The 19,653-nt window shown below is 46.1% G+C and overlaps 1 protein-coding gene across 8 annotated transcripts in view; it reads left to right on the top strand.

The window, feature by feature from the left end:
* The window catches only part of ARK2C (arkadia (RNF111) C-terminal like ring finger ubiquitin ligase 2C), a 128,732-nt gene extending 110,221 nt beyond the window's left edge, over nt 1-18,511 (top strand). For 7 of the 8 annotated variants that reach the window (XM_063644387.1, XM_055233446.2, XM_055233455.2 and 4 more), the window contains 5 exons: nt 2,743-2,872; nt 5,548-5,652; nt 5,958-6,053; nt 11,360-11,466; nt 11,906-18,505. In XM_063644387.1, coding sequence (XP_063500457.1) covers nt 2,743-2,872; nt 5,548-5,652; nt 5,958-6,053; nt 11,360-11,466; nt 11,906-12,023 — 556 coding nt within the window. In that variant the 3' untranslated portion in view covers nt 12,024-18,505. Of the gene's footprint in view, nt 1-2,742; nt 2,873-5,547; nt 5,653-5,957; nt 6,054-11,359; nt 11,467-11,905 lie in introns of all 8 variants that reach the window. The other variant, XM_055233435.2, reaches the window with a different exon arrangement.
* The last annotated feature ends 1,142 nt before the right edge of the window (nt 18,512-19,653 follow it).

Raw genomic sequence — 19,653 nt, 5'->3', positions numbered from 1 at the left:
CATTTTGGATTATTTTTATTGTTATATCTTAAAGTCACTAATCTTTTCTTTTGTAGTATCTAATCTACTGTTAATCTAACCCAGTAAATTTTCTATTTCAGACATTGCATTTTTCATCTCTAGAAGTTCCACTGGCATCATTAAAATATCTCCTATATATTTTACTCTTCTCTGTTTTCATGTTTTCTTTTGTATATTTGAATATGATTATAATAGCTATTTTAGCATCCTTGTTGTTATTTCTGTTTCATAGCTGTTTCCATGGATTGATTTTTCACCTGATTCTGGGACATTATCATTTTTTTGGCATGTCTAGTAATTTTTTATTGAATGATGAACATCATTTATGAATAATTGTGGATTATACACTGTTAAGCAGTTATGTTTGTTTTATTCATTTAGAGAGTGTTAGGCTTCGTTCTGGTAAGCAGCACTTGCAGTTCGGTTTCATCCTTTTAAGGCTTGCTTTTAAATCTTCTTCCAGCAGGACTAGAATATCCCTAGAGTAGAGACTACTCTAGATCTGCCCGAATAAGACTCATAAATAAGTCTCAAAAGGCTCTTCTGGAGTCTCTATTGTATGACCAAGGACTCTCTGCTCTGGCTGACTGGAATATGAATCTTTCCCAGCACTGTCTAATCTCTGGGAACCCACTATAACTTGGATGCTCTTTGTTCAACCTACTAAAATTTCACCCCATGTATGCAGATCTTAGTATTCAGTAAAGACTCAAGGGGATCTCCGTGCAGATTTCTGGAGCTCCTCTTCTATGTAGCTGCCTCTTCTCTCCAAATCGTGGTGCCACAACTTTCAGAGACCTCAGCCTCCTGGAAATAAGATCTCTGAATCCTCAAATCATTAAGATTGTGATGATCTGCTTAGTTCTCTCCCTGCTCATGGTCTGGAATTTCCCTTCGTGCAAAAAACTAGGGAGGTTGTCCTTCTATTGATAACAGTCTGCATTGCTTGTTATATAATGTCTGAAAACAGAGATTTCATATATTCTGTTCAGCTTTCTAGTGGTTTAAAGTGGAAAGGTAAATTTAACTCCTGTTAAACTATCACCAGTAGAAGCAGAAATTCCTTTAATACTCCTCCATATCCTTTTTTTTTTTTTTTTCTCCAATGTATTTGTTGAAGAATCCAGGCTGTTTTTCCTGTAGTTTCCCCTAACCTGGATTTTGCTGGTTGTATTCTGGTGTTGTCACTTAAGATGTTCCTTAGTTTCTTGTATTCTCTGGACCTTGGCACCAAGATTAAGGCTTGAATAGATTCAGGTTCAACTCTTATTTCTTGGCAAAAATACTTCATATGTGATATTGTATTCTTCCGCCAGAAAGCATTTACTGTCTGGTTGTTGCTTCTTTTGTGATGTTAGCAACAATCAATGATCTTTGCTTAGATCCTTTATTTCTTTAGGGGAGGCAAAATGATGACAAAAATTCAAGAAAAATCCAATCATCCCTTATTCATTTATTAGCTGAAAAACTTTTACAAAGAGAAATTTCCACTCATCAAATATTTGATTACCTGGAAATACAGTAAGAAAAGAAAGGCTTCTTTTCATTTATTTACTAGTTTTCAAAATGAAGAGTTGGCTGGGTGTGGTGGCTCATGCCTGTAATCTCAGCACTTTGGGATGCCAAGGTGGGTGGATCACTTGAAGTCAGGAGTTCAAGACCAGCCTGGCCAACATGGTGAAACCCCATCTCTACTAAAAATACAAAAGTTATCCGGGCATGGTGTGGCACGCCTGTAGTCCCAGCTACTCGGGTGGCTGAGGCAGGAGAATTGCTTGAACCCGGAAGGTGGAGGTCGCAGTGAGCCGATATCTCACCACTGCACTTCAGCCTGTGTGACAGAGTGAGACTCCATCTCAAAAAAAAAAAAGAAAAAAAAAAGAAAGGTAAAGAAGAGTTTGTTCTCCAGAATCCTTTGAAGGGGACCAATTTTCTAGCATCATTTGATGCGCATGGATTTAAACAATTTTTATTTATTTCCATCTCTCCTGCAGTTATGCTTGTCAACCTGCACATTGTCCTAACTCTGGCCAGTGGGAGCCTCTTCAGGACGGCTCCTGAGCCCTTTTGCTGTCACCCTAGTAGTGTTTTGATAGCTCTCTTGTTTCCAGTTATGACAAGATGTTTCCATCTCATCTTGTGCATTTTCTGTCCAGATCTGAAATTGGCCATTTTCCAAATTAGCCATTGGTTCATCCTCAGTGCAATTCATCAATTAATTAGTTTTTAAGCAAAAGGAATTCTCCTATATTTTTAGGAGTGGGTTGCAGTGGGCCAGGATAAGCTGTCTGGCCTGTAGGTCTAGGTGTAGAGGTCTCTCTCATTGTTTTCTCAAAGTGGTAAAAATACAGCCTCGGCTCCCTCCTCCACTTTTATCTGAACCTTGTCTTTCCCTTACTCGGTGCCTCTGGCTTGCTCGATTTAGATTCTTCTTTCAGCATTTCTCGCAGGGATGGACTTTGTCTTGGGAGGGAGCTTTGGTCGCCTAGTTTAAAGAAGTTTCATACAGCCTGGATTGCTCTAGCTCCTTCAGACCTTGCAGAGTCCTTTCCTTCTCTGGGTCTCCGTTTCCTTCCCTCTAAAGAGACAGGAAAGGCTGGGAGATGTAAAGTTCCTTGCAGCTGCAGCAGGGTGTCACTCCAATTCTTGATGTCTGAGGTCCCTTCTGTAACCTGGCTAAATCACACCACCCTATGGTTCACCGAGGCTGTTTCCCTGCAGGGATCTCAGTGTGGACGCTGGCTTGAGTCCTGCTCAGTTCCAGGTGCGGCCCATCCCTCAGCACTATCAGCATTACCTAGCGACTCCTCGAATGCACCACTTTCCCAGAAACTCCTCCTCCACGCAGATGGTAAGTGAAAGAAAATGGACTCCCTTGCACCTATTGAGTGCCAGTGGTGGTCTAAGGCCTGCGCTCCCCTGTGTCCCGGCTCCGACATGGCCTGGCTCCCCTGTATCCTTGGCTCCCCTGTGCTCTGGCTTCCACATGACCCAGCTCACCTGTGTATCAATCCCCCATGCCCTGACTCCCTTGTGCCCTGGCCTTCTTGTGTCCTGGCTTCCTAGCAGATCAACAGCTCCCCTCTCTTCCCAGCTTCTATTCTCTGTATCAGTCCCCTATGCCTTGACTCCCCTGTGCCCTGGCCCCCTTATATCCTGGCTTCCCTGTGCCCCGGCTTCCATATGACCCAGCTCCCCTGCATATCAACCTCCTATACCCTGACTCTTCGGTACCCTGGCCCCCTTATATCCTGGCTCCCCTGCGCTCCGGATTCCATATGACCTGGCTTCCCTGTGTATCAACCCCCTATGCCCTGACTCCCCTGTGCCCTGGCCCCCTTATATCCCAGCTCCCCTGTGCCCCAGCTCCTACATGACCCAGCTCACCTGTGTATCAACCCGTATGCCCCGACTCCTGTGTGCCCTGGCCCCCTTATATCCTGGCTCCCCTGTGCCCCGGCTTCCACATGACCCAGCTCCTCTGTATATCAACACCCCATGCCCTGACTCCCTTGTGCCCTGGCCTTCTTGTGTCCTGGCTGCCTGGCAGATCAATAGCTCCCCTCTCTTCCCAGCTCCTATTCACACTCTGGCTTTATGGGGAATGAAAGGGAACCTGGTGGACTGGAAGCTGTTTCTGCTGAGGGGAGTAGGAGTAGGCACTGGAGGAGCGGAAAGGGGCAGCGTGGCAGGGTGTGGTCTGTGGGTAAAAGGCTCAGGGCTAAGATCAGGCAGAGTAGACCTTGCACTTCATATGGCCTCATTTAGTTTCCTGTGGTCAGTACCTCCCTAGGCTTTGGCTTCACTAATCTGTGAAATGGAAATGAAGATGCCTGCCACGCCCATCTCACAGGGCTGGTGTGAGGATCAAAAGAGATCCCAGCGGGAGCTCTTGGGCCTAGCCTGCATATCCAGTTCTGCCTTTTTCAGAGGGCAGGTCTTCTTGTGGCTGCAGAGTGCTGAATCATGGGTCAGGCTGGCTTTGGGGGCCTTTGGGCTCCTGACATTGCAAGCTGCATGGAATTAAAATGAAGATATTCCATGAAAGCAGCAAAAGCTTGATTGAAAATCTTATTTCCAGGCAACTTCACTTTGCTGCCCAAAAGCATAATTCCACCTTCCAACCCTTGTCTCTGTCACTAACCACTCAGCTCCTCAGTCTCCTTATTTGTATAAGGAGCTTACATGAGTAATTTTTGGAGTCCTTGTAAGCTCTGAGGGTCCATGCTTTGTGTATGAAGCATCATCTCTTAAGAATAAAGAAGCAAGCATTTATTGAGCACTTACTACATACCAGGCACTGTTCTAAGCACTTCATGTAAATTATCCCATTAATCCTCTCAAAAACTCCCACAAAAGAATATTATTCTGATTTCAAAGATTGGAAAACTGAGGAATAGAGAGGCTAAGTAACTGGCCCTGGGACATACAGTGAGCAAGTGGAGGAGCTGTGATGGAAACTCCTCTCTGACTCATAGCCAGGGTGAGGGAAAGGCAAGTGAGGCAGGCCATGCCAGAACAGAGTCAGACTCTGCCTTTATTTAAAATATTGATATTTTGCTCAGCATGGAGGCTTTTTGCATTTATTTGACTTTTAAAAACATTGCATTAAAATATTATTGATCTTTATTACTGAGGCTTTTGGTGGTGCTTTAAATTTTGTGCCCCCACCTTGGTGCTGACACAGACCCAAGCCTTGAACCATCAAGCTTCTCTTGGAGGCAGTGCAGAGTAGGGGTGGTATGGTTTGGCTCTGTATCCCCACCCAAATCTCACCTTGAATTGAATAATCCCCACATGTCAAGGGCAGGACCAGGTGGAGATAATTGAATCATGTGGGGGCATTTTCCCACATGCTTTTTTTATGATAGTGAGTGAGCTCTCATAAGATCTGATGGTTTTACAAGGGACCTCCCCAGTCGCTTGGCGCTCATTCTCTCTCCTGCTGCCCTGTAAAGAGGTGCTTTCCACCATGGCTGTAGGTTTTCTGAGGCCCTCCAACCATGTGGAACTGTGAGTCAATTAAACCTCCTTTCTTTATAAGTTACCCATTCTTGGGTATTTCTTCATAGCAGAGTGAGAATGGACCAAACCAAAAGGTGAAGGGAATGGACTCTGCCACCCACTTGCCTGGGTTTGAAATCCTGGTTCTGTCCCTTGGTTGCATAACTTGAGCCAATTACATAATCTATTGTACCTCATTTACCCCATCAGTAAAATGGGGAGAGTAATAGCACCCACATTATACATCAGGTGAGATAATTCATTAGTCACGTTAAGTGCTTAGAACAGTGCCTGCCATGAAGGTTAGTTGTCACTTTAATAATTCTGTTATTCCTTCTGGGGCTTGTCCAGGCAAAGCTTGGTTCTTGATGAAAGCAAAGGGACATAAGAGCAGGAAAGACAATACTTCTGCCCACAGCATCTCAGGGTGTACTGAGCGGGTTACAGGTGGAGAAGTTGCATGCTGGGCTCATGGAGAAACCTTGAATCCTTGCTCTATCCAAGGCATTTTCTACCCAACAGGTCGTCCATGAAATCCGAAACTACCCTTACCCTCAGCTTCACTTCCTTGCTCTCCAGGGACTAAATCCCAGCAGACACACCTCCGCTGTACGGGAGAGCTATGAGGTATGTTGCTCTGTCTGGTACCAGCTGGGTTGATGGAGATGCCATTATTGTTTATCATCCCTTTTCCCTCCCCACCTCTGCTGGTGAGTAGGGTATGGGTGTCAGGAAGCTTCAGGGTTACGAGTAAGAGAGAGAATAAGGGAGAGCCAGTAGAGATATTGCAGTCTTTCAGCATCAGATGAGTTCTTCCTGATAGCTATGTGAATGCTTCCTGCTTATGTCTTCCAGCTCCCCAATCCATATCCTGTGTGCATGTGGGCATTTATACATGCTGAGCACACATGTGCACATTTTTCTCTTTCCAGGAGCTGCTGCAGCTCGAGGACAGGTTGGGTAATGTGACTCGGGGAGCTGTACAGAACACCATTGAGAGGTTCACCTTCCCCCACAAGTATAAGAAGGTGGGTCTGCCAGCAGGCCAGCCTGCATAGTCAGGGAATGGGGCAGGGGGTTGTCTAATTGACTCTGGCCTGGTTGTTCACAGAGGGGTGCAGTCCAGATTCTAGAAACCTTTGCTCTGGTTAGATGCTCTAAAGCTGTAATAACTTCCCAGGGTCATGTTACTTTTCTGTGCCAGGTGTGGCCAGGAAGGAAGATGGAAGGCCTCTCATTAGTAAAGAAGGAGAGCTGGGTATCCGTGTGTGCATGTGGACTTACCATTGGGTATATTACATATGTATACATGTATAGGTGTCAGGCACATAAATACTTGTCTCTAAATGAGATGGGCAAAGGGGATACCTGCACAGAAGGCTAATATTTGCCTCAGAAAATAATTCCATGTCCAATCTCACATGTGAATAAATGGGAAACTAAGGCTTCCAAGCAGAGGTTTTCAAACCTGACTGAGCGTCAGGATCACCTGGGGAGATTTTAAAGCCACAGAGTCACAGGTTTTATCATAAGTCTGTAGAGGTAGAATCTCCAGGGTTAAGAACTAGGAATCTAGGATAAGATTAGAGCCCAGGAAACTGAGTTTAAAATTTTTTTTAATTAAAATAAATGAAAATTTTGGAAGCAACCAAGATGTCCTTCAATAGATGAAAGATAGATAAACATACAGTGGTACATCCAGATAATGGAATATTATTCTGCAATAAAAAGAAATAAGGACTGGGCATAATGACTCACACCTATAATCTCAGTGCTTTGGAAGGCTAAGGATGGAGGATCACTTCAGGCCAGGAATTCAAGACCAACCTGAGCAAAATAGTGAGACCTCATCTCTACAAAAATTTTAAAAAGTTAAAAAGTTAAAAACTTAATGGTCGTATGAACTTGTAGTCCTAGTTACTCGGGAGGCTGAGGCAAGATAATTACTTGAGCCCAGGAGTCTGAGGCTGCAGTGAGCTATGATTGCACCACTGCATTCTAGCCTGGACAATAAAGCAAGACCCTGTATCAAAAAAAGAAAGAAAAAGTATAAGCTATTGAGCCATGGAAAGACATGTTGGAAGCAGAAATGCACTGAGGAATTCTTAAATAAAAGAAGTTAGCCTAAAAAGGCTGTGTACTGTATGTTTCCAAATATATAACATTCTAGAAAAGGCAAAACTATGGAGACAATAAAAAGATCAGTGGTTGCCAGTGCAGAGGGAGGGAGGAATGAATAGGTGGAGCATAGGGGAGTCTCAGGGGAGTGAAATATTTGGTGTCATACTCTAACGGTGGATACATGACATTATGCATTTGTCGAAACCGATAGAATGGTACAACACAGAGCAAACCCTAATGTAAACTAATGAACTTCAGTTAATAGTCTATTGATACTGGTTCATCGATCGTAACAAGTGTGCCACACTAATGCAAGATGTTAATAACAGAAACTCTATATTGGGAGTATAGGGTATATGGGAAAACACTGTACTTTTTGCTTATTATTGTTATTATTTTTTGAGACAGAATCTTGCTCTGTTGCCCAGGCTGTAGTGCAGTGGCACGATCTTGACTCACTGCAACCTCCACCTCCTGGGTTCAAGCAATTTTCCCATGTCAGCCTCCCAAGTAGCTGGGATTACAAGCATGTGCCACCACACCCGGCTAATTTTTATATTTTTAGTAGAGATGGGGTTTCACCATGTTGCCCAGGCTGGTCTTGAACTCCTAACCTCAAGTGATCCACCCACCTTGGCCTCCAAAACTGTTGAGATTACAGGCGTGAGCCAGCGTGACTGGCCTGTTTTTGCTTAATTTTATGTAAAGTAGAACTGCTCTACAAAATAACATTTATTATAAAAATAAATAAATAAATATTAATACATTTTAAAAACATTCATCCTTCCCAGGGGAAATTAAAAGCTTGACAAACATTAAGAGTCTTAGAGCAGGACTGTCCTCATCATTGTCAAGCCAAGGACCATCTTCACTCCCTCATGAGACTGTAGGGTGCATTGGTTGAGAGCACTCTTAGAGTTAGAGCCAATTTTGACTCTCGGTTCTACCTTATAGCTCCGTTACTTTGGACAACTTGCTTGGCTTTTCTGGCCCCTCCCTGTCCACCTCCCCCTTTTAAAATGTGAAATGGGAATGATCTCATTAGTAGCTACCATACAGGGTGCTGTGGGGACTCAACGGGATGATGCACTTGAACAGCTTGGCACAGTGCCTGGTACCTACTAAGTGCCCAGGAATGGTGAGCTGCTGCTACCTTGATGCTTTCCCCTAACCCATGTGCTGGTGGTGTCAATGTCAAAGACTGTGAATCAGTATAGGCAGCTCCTCTCACGGCACTGGATTTATTCATAAATGATTTCGACCACAGTTATTGAGTACCTACTATGTATCAGACCTTGGCTAGTGTGCTAATAGAGGAAATGGCAGCATTTCAGTAATTAAGGGTGTCATCTACATGGGGAAAATGATCTTTCTCTGGAGAGAGAGAGTTTTAAGCTATTGGAGAAGAACATAGAAGGAAATGAGTGGTGTATTCAAGTCCAGGAGCAGCACCTGTGTCCCAGACCGGTTGGGGGGGAGGGGGCGGGGGGCGGTGTTTATTCCTATGGAGGATGCACACCTCACCTGCCATCACTTCAACAGGCACAAGGAAATTGTGAAGAGAACCAATGCTAAGAATGAAAAGGGGAAATGGACTGAATCAAGTAGATAAAGGGCTCGAGTAAAAAGAAGAATAAAAAGAATTAAGGGAATAAAAATATTACAAAAAAGAACAAAATGAATTAAAAATAAGAAATGACAAAAGTTAGTACCCAAATAAAATGTGGGAAAAAACCCTTAAAAATTATACACAAGTGAAAAAGACAATGAAGAAGAAAAAACACCTTAAAAATTTAAATTGAGAGCATAATCATATACCATAAAAATAGACTTTAAAATAATAATGATGTAAGAATAAAAATATAGAAAATACAGAGTCAAAATAGAAAAATATGTAAAGAATAAGAACTAGAAAGAGATATGAAAGCAACATATAAAATTAACATCAATAACATCATAGTTAAAAGGGGGCTGGGCACACTGGCTCATGCACTTTGGGAGGCAGTGGCAGGAGGATAGATTGAGCCCAGGAGTTTGAGACCAGCCTGGCCATCATAGAGAGATTCTGTCTCTACAATAAAAAGAAAAATTAGCTGAACATGATGGTGTGCACCTGTAGCCCCAACCACTTAGGAGGCTGAGATGGGAGGATTGCTTGAGCCTGGGAGATCAAGCCTGCAGTGAGCCATGATTACACTACTGCACTCCAGCCTGGGCAAGAGTGCAAGGCCGTCTCAAAAAAAAAAAAAAGTAAAAGGGAAGATTAATGAAATGAGAAGATATATAGATTAGACAGCAAAACAAGGTAATATTAAGCTAAATATAGATTAGACAGCAAAACAAGGTAATATTAAGCTAAAATTTAAAATAATATTTAAAATATTAAGCTAAAATTATTTTATTTAGCTTAATAAAAATATTAAGCTAAAATATTAAGCTAAAACAAGGTAATATTAAGCTAAAACTATTAAAGGAAAATCATGAATAATGATGGCGAAAAATAGTAGAAAGTAGGCAAATAGGCAAATTGGTGACTCTTACCAATACATTTGATTGGACCTCCCTTTTCTAGCAGGGTCAGCTAAACGAAGGCCACTCTTCCAGCAAACACAGCTGGACTCTTAAGCAGGCACATCATCATGACTCTATTCATACTCTAAAGCCATGACAATTATATGGGACTATGGATGTAATTCTGATTTTCTGGATTCTGGATAAGGGAAAACTTATTACAGAAGCCTAGCAGGGTTTGCAGTGGAGTATATAGGGCACAGCGAGGCAGAGAGCAGAACAAATAGATTTTCTTGTGTGTTCCAGTGAGGTTACAGTATTCCCCAGACTAAATCAGACTCAGGATCTCCAGAGTTTAGGACCAGGGGCCAGAGAAGGGAGACTTAGCATCCGGGCCTTGCCCCACGGTCATTCTCTAGGTACTCTTCATCTTGTGACTCTTCAGATTTTTCTCTTTGCAAAATGACCTTGAAGTCAGCCTGTCTCTGGAGAGGGACAGAATGGGTAATTTTCTTCTTACGGTTATTGTTAGACTGTTTCATGGCACAGTGTGAAGATGTGAACATGAAAGGTGGGCTGATTTCACTCACTGACTAGATTTCTTCTTCGCCAAAATATTTACCAAGTACTAATACGCCTTGTAAGTGACCAAGTATGGGGTGGTACTTAAAGAAGGGTAAGCCGTGAGTCCATGCCATCTGAACTTGAGACTTTACATAATGGTAAACTACATAATGATTCTACATATGGCTTCTATGTAACGGTAAACTATTTTCAAATAATTAACATAAAATGAAAAACAGTACAACGGAAGTCAACAAGTATAAACAGTGTTTCATGATTGCTTTACGATAGTGCCTATCTTAAGTGAACTTTCTGGATAGAAAGCTAAATCCAACAATATAAATAGTCTATAACAATGGCTACAGTTTGTAAGAGTTGATGTCTTCATGTAGTTATCAGTGAATAAATGTCAACAGTGGTTGACTGAAAGAATAAATGAAGACTGCTGGGTCTGAAAGTGAAGGGAGAAACCTGAAGGCAGGAATCTAGGTTGTAAAGGGTGTTGAGGGGGAGAGGATGGTGTGAAGGGACCAAAAAAGGGAAACTGTGCACAGTCACAGCTTTGCAAAGTATCGATTCATTAGGAACCCAATTTCTTTCCAAGCTCTGTATCCCTAGAAAGTGCCTGGGACAGCAAAAATGATGTCCACTTGACCTCTTCCTACTCCCCTTGCTGCAGGAGAGTAGCTGGGAAGGAGTTCTGGGTATTACTTAAGAACTTTATGGCCGGGCAAGGTGGCTCACACCTGTAATCCCAGCACTTTGGGAGGCTGAGGCAAGCAGATCACCTGAGCTCAGGAGTTCAAGACCAGCCTGACCAACATGGTGAAACCCTGTCTCTACAAAAATACAAAAATTAGCCAGACATGATGGCAAGTGCCTGTAATCCCAGCTACTCGGAGGCTGAGGTGGGAGAATCGCTTGAACCCAGGAGGTGGAAGTTGCAGTGAGCCAAGATCACGCTATTGCACTCCAGCTTGGCCAACACAGCAAGAATTCGTCTCAAAAACAAAAACAAACAAACAAAAAACTTTAAAAAACCTGACTCCCAGGGGAAGAGCAGGCTGTGGGTGAAAGCCACCAGCCACCAGCTGAGTCTGCCCCAGGTAATGAATACTCCTCTCTCTGCTTCTCATAGCGAAGACCCCAGGATGGCAAGGGCAAGAAGGATGAGGGGGAGGAGTCAGACACAGATGAGAAATGCACAATTTGTCTGTCTATGCTGGAAGATGGAGAAGATGTGAGGTAGGAGACCGCCATTTTGATTCCCTCTCCCCTCTCTTACAGGTGTTGGTGACCAATCACTGTGCCGTGTGTCTGGGAGTTGGGGTGCTTGTTTGCTTGTGCACGTGTGTGCCAAGTGTGCTATAATGTGCTTCATGGTTGCTCTGGGAGGATGGGGTATGAAATGTTCTAGATGTGTGATGCCCAGATATGGACGCGAGGATGAAAAGTGTAAGAGAACAGTGTGGCGTTCGGTCTGAATGAGTCTAAGGCAAAGTTGTGGCTTTGTTTCAGGCTGATCTGAAAGCGCTTCCTGGCGGAGGCTTCATGGTTTCTCATCTCAGCCACAGCCTCCCTCCATAGCCGGGCAGTTCCCCAGGGGTCTTAGGTGTGTGTCTCCTGGTCCGCTCAGTATCCCTCAGCTCCTGCCAGGCCCCTGACTCTCCCTCCTCTCTTCCAGACGCCTACCCTGTATGCATCTCTTTCACCAACTGTGCGTGGACCAGTGGCTCGCCATGAGCAAGAAATGCCCCATCTGCCGAGTGGACATTGAGACACAACTGGGAGCTGACAGCTGAGGGAGGAATTAGCCAGTGGACACCCCATTTCCTTCACCAGGTCCCCCCACGGCCATAGCCCTTGCAGCCAAACTTTGCCTTCTGAGCCATTTGACATAGAGGAAAAGCCTGCAAGCACATTTTGTGGAAAGAGGAGTTGGTGGTATCGGTGTCGAGGGAGAGGAGGGGGTGGGGGAGGACCCACCTCTCCAGAATGGCGACTGTCCCCATCCGCCTGGCTGAGCAGGAGAGAGGGAGCTGGCCGTGCCCAGCGCAAGGGCGGGAAGGAGGGGCCCAGGCTGCGGAGAACCCAGGTGGGATCCTGAAGGCACTAGCTGACAGACGGGCCCCTCAATCCTGTCCTCTAAGGATTGTATATATACCTCTCGACCACGTAGGAACCATGTAGGGGTCTCTAGCTATTTCTGTGGATGGCAGCCGGAGCATGTTAGCTTAAGAAAAATGTTGTGTGTGGTGCTCTAGTCATCTCGTGGTGGACATGTCGCTATTACCGAATTCGCACCAAATATTTCTCATTGAGTTTCTTGTTTTGGTGCCTGACCGAACCAACGACAGCCCCAATCTTCCCGTCTTTATGAGAGAAAAGGAAAAAGGAATCAAAGGTGGAAGAAAAAAAAAGCCAAATTCTGTTTACGGTGAAAAAGGATTTTGTTTTTCACCCAATTTGGGAGGCGGGGCGGGGGGGGGCGGTTCTCGTTTTGTTTTTGTTTTTGTTTTTACCTTGGCTTTTGTTTTTCTCATGTTTACAGTGCACGGAGTGTGGAAGGGGGTCTGGCAGAGGGAGAGCTGGAAAAGGAGCTGATGGGGTCTTATTCCGGCCTCTGAGGGTTCAGCCGAGGTGAGGAAGGCAGCAGAGCTCCAGCAGGTGAAGGGAGAGTCCATCTAAGCGGGGCTCCCCAGGCCCAGGGCTCAACTGCATGGCCCCAGCTATATCCCCCCAGTTCCACACTAAACCAGGGAGGGCTCGGCCCTCAGCTACAGGTACCCGCTGTGTTCCTGGGAGCCGAGAGACCCATGGTCACTCCAACTCCTTCCTTTAGGCTGTGCTCTTGCCTGTCACAAAGGGGCAACGTAGCCACTGCCTCCCTATGCAAAAAATTAACCAGATGATGCAGATAAGACAGCATAGGTGATGGCCGCTTGGTCTTGGCCACAGTGCTCTCAGCCAGCACTCAGGGCTGAGGTGAATACCACGGACCTTGAGGAGGAAGCTGAGCATCCCCCGGGATGTCTCCAGTCCTGACACAGTCCCTCAGAGATGGCCCTGGCTCTGAGGTCACATCAGCTAGGTTTGGGAGGCCCCTCAGCTTGGTTTGGGAGTGCCCGTGTCCCTGGTCTCTGGCTCCTTCTCTGACTCTTTGATAACCTTGGGCAAGTCTCTTTCTTTCTCTGTGCCTCAGTTTCCTTCTCCTTTGAGTGGGGAGAGAGAACAGTGCAGCCCCATTTCCGGTCCTGCTACCTCACCTAGATGTTGTGAGGATTCATATTCTCTGTCCAGCATGTTCTATGCTATCTTCTGAGAACCTCTTGGGGTGTCGAGATGGGGGTGCTGGGAGACACAGACCTGATACAGTATGTCTTTCTGCACCACCTCACAATTTTCCTGAACCCCAAAGGGAGCAGAGAGATAAGAGGACAGAAGAATGGAGATGGGAAAATCCACCAAATTCCAACCCAAACCCAACTTTCTTTCTCCCTATGTGGAAGACACCAGATTAGCCGGAATTCGCCACCTTCCTTTGTGCCCCACCCCCCACCGTTCCCCCATTTGCACTGCTCTCTAAGCCTTCCCCTCCCTCCATCCGTAACCCAGTCTCAATGCCCTCATATCAATAAGACCGGGGTGAGGGGGACAGGATACTTGTCACACATTTGAAGAAATTCCATACAGTGAAGGAAATTTGAGTCTGTATTGCTGCTACAAGGGTAAAACCAGGACCAATGGTTAAAAGTAACAGGCCGGCAGATTTTGGCTTGAGGAGGAGCTTCTAGCACAACTGGTTCATGTGGGAATAGCTGCTCTGGCCACCTGCAGGCAGAAAGTGGGGGAAGTGGCTCCTGGCAGGAGATTTCTCCCAGTACTAATATCCTGGTGTTCTATAAAATCTTTATTGAGTGCCTACCGGTGCAGGCGCTGGGAGAGACAATAGCTTTGAGGAGACGAGACACATCCAATGCTGCAAAAATGGTGAATAACCTGACAGGGTTAGCAGCAATGAATATCACAGTGTCCAACTCTGTAGCTCCAGTGTATGAAAATGTCTCCAGAGATAAAGGCTGGAGATCTCCCCAGTGGGGAAAGTACATCTGAGTCAGGATTTTGGGGGAAAGCTAGTTACTGATAGCCACAGGAAGTTGAGAATTCTGCCCCATTCTCTCCAATGGCTGGGTGAAGACCAAGAATTCAGCGGAAGATAGCTTTGGCCTGGAGGTAGCTAGGGTGGTCTAGGAAGGTGACTCCTCTCTTAGTCTCAGTCTTTCATTCTTTCTGCTGAGACTGGCCTGAAAGGCTGGCAAGTGGGAGGGAGTCAGTGGGGAGGCCAGGATAGAACTAGAGCTGGTGTCCCAGGTTCCAGTCTGGGCTCTTCACTGACAAAGTGGGCAACGCTAGAAACTTCCCTTTGTCTCTCTGGGCCTCAGTTTCCTCAGTTACAACCTAAGGAGGTTGGATTGGATGCTTGCTAATTTCCTTCTGACACTCACACTTTGTAATCCTCCCTAACATCAACACATCTTCAAGGCGGCAGAGCTGTGTGCCCACCTAGCTGTTGAAAAGGACTTTCTGTGGGCACACACTCTGTTTCAGACTGGGCTGGGGGCACACGTGCTGAGTGAGACAGTGGGCCCTGGTCCCCTTCCCCCTCCCAGTTCTCTGCCCCAGGCTAATATGAGGGACTGGGGAGGGGACCATCAGAGGGGAGAGGGAAGCTGCTTACTTTGGGGGTAGACCCTGAAGCCCCCCCTCCTTCCCCTGCAGATGGGGACAGGAGGTGATGGGGCACTCAGAACCCTGCAGCTCCCACTTCTTTAGCCGGGCAGCTGTTTGGGGGACAAGAGAGGGCCGGGGTCTGTGCTTCTGCTCCCGGCACTGGTCAGGGAGTCTGGGAAGAGTGGAAAAGAGGCAGGGTCAGGCCTCAGCATCTCACATCCACCACCTCCAGGAGGGGAGACCACTGGTAAGTCCTCCTCCTGCTCAACTCAAGGGACTCAGACCCTTTCTTGACTGAGACGCATGAGTGCCTTCTGGGGTGAGAGCAGCCCCAGGGTTTAAGTTGGGCGTCCTATCCGCTGCAGCAGCTGTGCCGCCGCGGGTCCACCGAGGACGCCAATCAATCAACCCAACACCACAAGCCTGGTTGGGTGCAAGCAGAGGGTGAGCAGGGGCTGCCCCTCCACCTGGCCAGGACCCCCTTCGGCCCCCGTCGCCCTTGGCCACCACCTGTGGCAGGACTCAAGCTCCTCTTCTGCAAATGTTCCCAGCCTCCGTGCAAGTATTCTTAACTCTTTACGCCTAATGAACAAGCACAGTTTTTTCAATGGTGAAGAAAAAAGCACCAGACTTTTTTTCTTTTTTTCCTAAAGAAATCCCCTAAGCCCCCCGCCTGCCGGCGGGACAAACACTCCCTGCGTGGGGCTGTAGCAACGTCTGTCGGGCCCCCTTGTGTTTCATCTCCTGCGCGCGTAGAGCAAATGCTAGAGCGATTTCAGCTGATAGAAAAACAAAAATGAAAAAAAAAACACAAAAAACAAAAAACATGGCACGTTGCTAGTTTACAGGGTTTTGTGAGTTTAAATGCCTTATATTTAACAATCATAATTTATGACTAACTTGTAGATATCGTGGGTTCTTATTTAATTATTTTTATAGTTGTTTTGCATTTTTAATTATAATTTATTTATTTAGAAAGGATACTAATTTTTTTTATTACTCCTATTACCTCATTTTGGCGTTGTTTCTGGGAGTGGAATGCTTTGCATGCATTGGTACGATGACAAACAACTACGAATACAAAAAAAAATTTAAATAAAATTCTGCAAACTTTATTTCGTCCAAACTATCAGGGTGTGTGATTGCAAGCTGTCCTACCGTGGTGCTGGCCTCTTTGGATACATTCCATACGAAATGCAAACCTTTGATTCTGTATGCTGTGATCTAGTGAAAAACTCCAATATAGTGACTGTATTTAGCACATATATAAATATAATTTGCACTTGTCAGCAGACTGGGGTAATCCTTTCACTTGCTACCCTTGGCACCCTCCCCGCCCCCACAACCCTGCCTCTCCATCAGGAACCTGCCTTTCCTCCTCCCTCGCTCCTCCCACAACCTCAGCCCACCCAGCCGCTATCCTCTGAGGAAAGTCTTGGGGCACTAGGGGTCACTGTCTCCACCTGGCCTCCAACTCCAGAATTGGAGCCCTCCAGACATTACAAGAGGAACATCAGAGAGCCAAAAAGCCTGACTTCTTAGAAGGAGCCCTGGACTGGGGAGCCGGGAGGCTCAGGTTTTCAAATCTGCTTCGTGACAGACGTCCCAGTGACCCTGAGCAAGTCCCTTGGCCCTTGAGTCTCAGTTTTCTGGGTGGGGTGAGTGAGGAGAACTGGGAGATCTTTAGGGTCCCTTAGATTCAAGTAGAATGTGACACAGATCCCGTGGGAAACCACCGTGCTGTGCTGTCTCACCTTCTCAGGAGAGAAGAAAGAGGGAGGAAAGGCCGGGCATGGTGGCTCACACCTGTAATCCCAGCACTTTGTGAGGCCGAGGTGGGCAGATCACTTGAGGTCAGGAGTTTGACACCAGCCTGGCCAACATGGTGAAACCCCGTCTTTACTAAAAATACAAAAATTAGCTGGGCGTGGTGGTAGGCGCCTATAATCCCAGCTACTCGGGAGGCTGAGGCAGGAGAATGGCTTGAACCCAGGAGACAGAGGTTGCAGTGAGCCGGGAGCGTGTACCACTGCACTCTAGCCTGGGTGATAAGAACAAAACTCAGTCTAAAAAAAAAGAAAAAAAGAGGGAAAGAGGGAGAAGATTGGGAGGAGAAAAGGAGAGGAAAGAAGAAGAGATGAATAGAGAGAGTGAGCTGAGAATTTATCTGAGCTTGCTCAGAGTTGACTTTTGGGAGGGTTTTTGTCCTATAATATGTGGCATCCTGTGGGTGACAGGGAGGTGAATTAGGTGGACACGTATGGGACGTGCCCTTTCACAAGGCTTGGGCAGTCATTTGGCGAGTGAGCTGAAATCCATGTCTTATTAGAGATAGGGATGGGGTAGGCAGAAAGGAGCCCCAAACTATGGGTTTGGGATTGGCATCCCCATCCTATCATCTCCCAGAGTCTTCATTGTTGAGATGCTGCCCACGGAAAACAGATTGGGACATAGATTGTGGAATCAAGGTCTCTGCTCCTGGTATCTCCTCTGTCTGTCTCCCTCTGCCTTTGCTCCCTGGGGGCTGTGGACAGGAGGAGCTTCTACGGAGGACTGGGAGTAGGCCTCTAGTCCCCCTGCCCCTGTAGACGAATAGTGGGGGAGGACATGGGGAAGTCATTGTCAAAGGCTGGCACAGCTGTGAGCCCGATGCCTCTGAGCCAAAAGGAGAGAGAGGGATTTCACGCCCCTGAGAGTAGCCCCCTGAGCTGGCTGGGACCTGGACTGTCTGCTTTCCTCCTGCTTCTTCCCCTTCCCCTCCTTCCCAGCTTATCCTCTTTCTTGCCTCTTTACATCACTGCCTTTACCTGGTGGGGATGAGGCCCCATGGGGAAGGTGCTGATGTGGAGGGAGGAAGTGGAGACCGAGATTCGCCATACTGCCCAGCGAGGCTGTGTGAGCACTGGGCTGTGTATGGTCCCTAAAGCCTCAACTCTGCCCCAGCTGGGCAATGGGTGCCCCTCTCTGGGCTTCCTGCCTAGCTTCCCCTTCTGCCTCCAGCCTGGAGCCTTGCTTTCTCTGGAGACAGCCCGTGGAGTCCCCCACCGCACTGGAGGGAGCACGACCACCACACTGCTGGGCCTGGCAGACACCACGTCTTTGGCAGGGCTCCTGGATGGGCATGCGTTATGCTGCTCTGCAGGGTCAGAGTGGAAAGGGGCCCTTTGCCCTGGCTGGCCTGTGCCCTCACCCTTGAGCCCCTCCCCCCACTCCACCCCTGGCCTCGGATGCGGCTAATTTCTCAGCCATGGAGCCAGCTGCACCAGCCCTCAAGGGGGTAATTTGGTTGCCCCTGGCAAGTGAAAGGATTATCCTCAGCGTTGATTGTCCTTTTTTGTAATCCTCCTGCTGTTCTGTTCTGTTGTGCTGTGCAACATTTTGCTACATAGACTATTTTATAGCAGAAAGCTAGAAGAATATTTATTATGAATATTAAAGCAATAGTGCATCAATGAAAAGGCGGAGACATTAGGAATTGTGTAAATGCTTAGATTCACTTTTGGTGGATTTTTTGTACTTTATTTATAACTAATAAAAATGAACTGCATTGCTAACTACACCTTACGCGTGCTGGGTATTTATTTTGGTGCGTACCCAGGGCATGTCGGAGGAAGCCTCGCCAGCCCTCTGTCTTTGTCCAAAACAAGAGGCACTATCAGTTATCTATCTAGCTCTCACCAACTTGCCTCGTTCTCTCTCCTTTTTCTCTTATTTTCCTCTTCCCTTTCTGCCCCTCTTTCACCCTTTTCTTCCCCCCCTTCTTGTCTCTTATCTATTTCTTTCTTGTATCTCTTTATCTCTTAAAGAATCTGTTCTATGACTGTGGACCAATCATCTAACTGACCTATTTCCTGAACTTTAGGTATGAATTGTAAAGTGGAATTTTTTTTTTTTCTTTTTTGGCTGGAGTGCAGTGGCACAATCATGGCTCACTGCAGCCTCAACCTCCGGTGCAAGCCATCCTTTCACCTCAGCCTTCCAAGTAGCTGGGACCACAGGTGCGGGCCACCATGCCTGCTTGATTTTTTTTTAAAATTTTTTTTAGAGACAGGATTTTTTTATATTGCCCAGGCTGGTCTCAAACTCTTGAGCTCAAGTTATCCTCCCAGCTTAATCCCAAAGTGCTGGGATTATAGGTGTGAGTCACCACGCCCGGTCGAAAGTTCCCATTTTTGATCAGCTTCAAATGAGTGTTTGAACTGGAGGGCTACTCGGATTCTCTGTAAAAGAGAAGGAACTTGATTTTCAATGGGTGGTTGATTTTCTACTCCCTTATAAGAGCCCATACTCACAGGCTCTTTGCATTGTCTAGAATCTGCCCTCCAAAAAGTGTGGGCTCAGTGAATGAAAAACTGCAAACAGAACCCACATTAATGAACTTTGAAAAAAAAAAGTAATATATTTTATTTTGTAGGGCAGTTTTAGGTTTACAGAAAAATAAGCATAAAATACAAAGATTTCCATTTACCCTCTCATCTCCACACCAGCTTGTCCTATTATTAACATCTTGCATGTGGTGCATTTGTTATAATTGATGGGCCAATATTGATGCATTAAATAAAGCCCATAGTTTACATTAGGTTAATGAATGTTTAGATTCTTAGTTTTTGTTCAAGTGAGATGAACCCAAGTCTGGAGTTTTCCATACCTTTCTCTCTATGTCTCGTTCGATCCATGACCTCCCCCGGCCAGTCCTGTGAA

The sequence above is a fragment of the Symphalangus syndactylus genome, chromosome 1 (assembly GCF_028878055.3).
Source record: "Symphalangus syndactylus isolate Jambi chromosome 1, NHGRI_mSymSyn1-v2.1_pri, whole genome shotgun sequence".
Lineage (NCBI taxonomy): Eukaryota > Metazoa > Chordata > Mammalia > Primates > Hylobatidae > Symphalangus > Symphalangus syndactylus.
The sequence above is the reverse complement of the archived record's forward strand: the minus strand, read 5'-3'. Positions and strand labels throughout refer to the sequence as shown.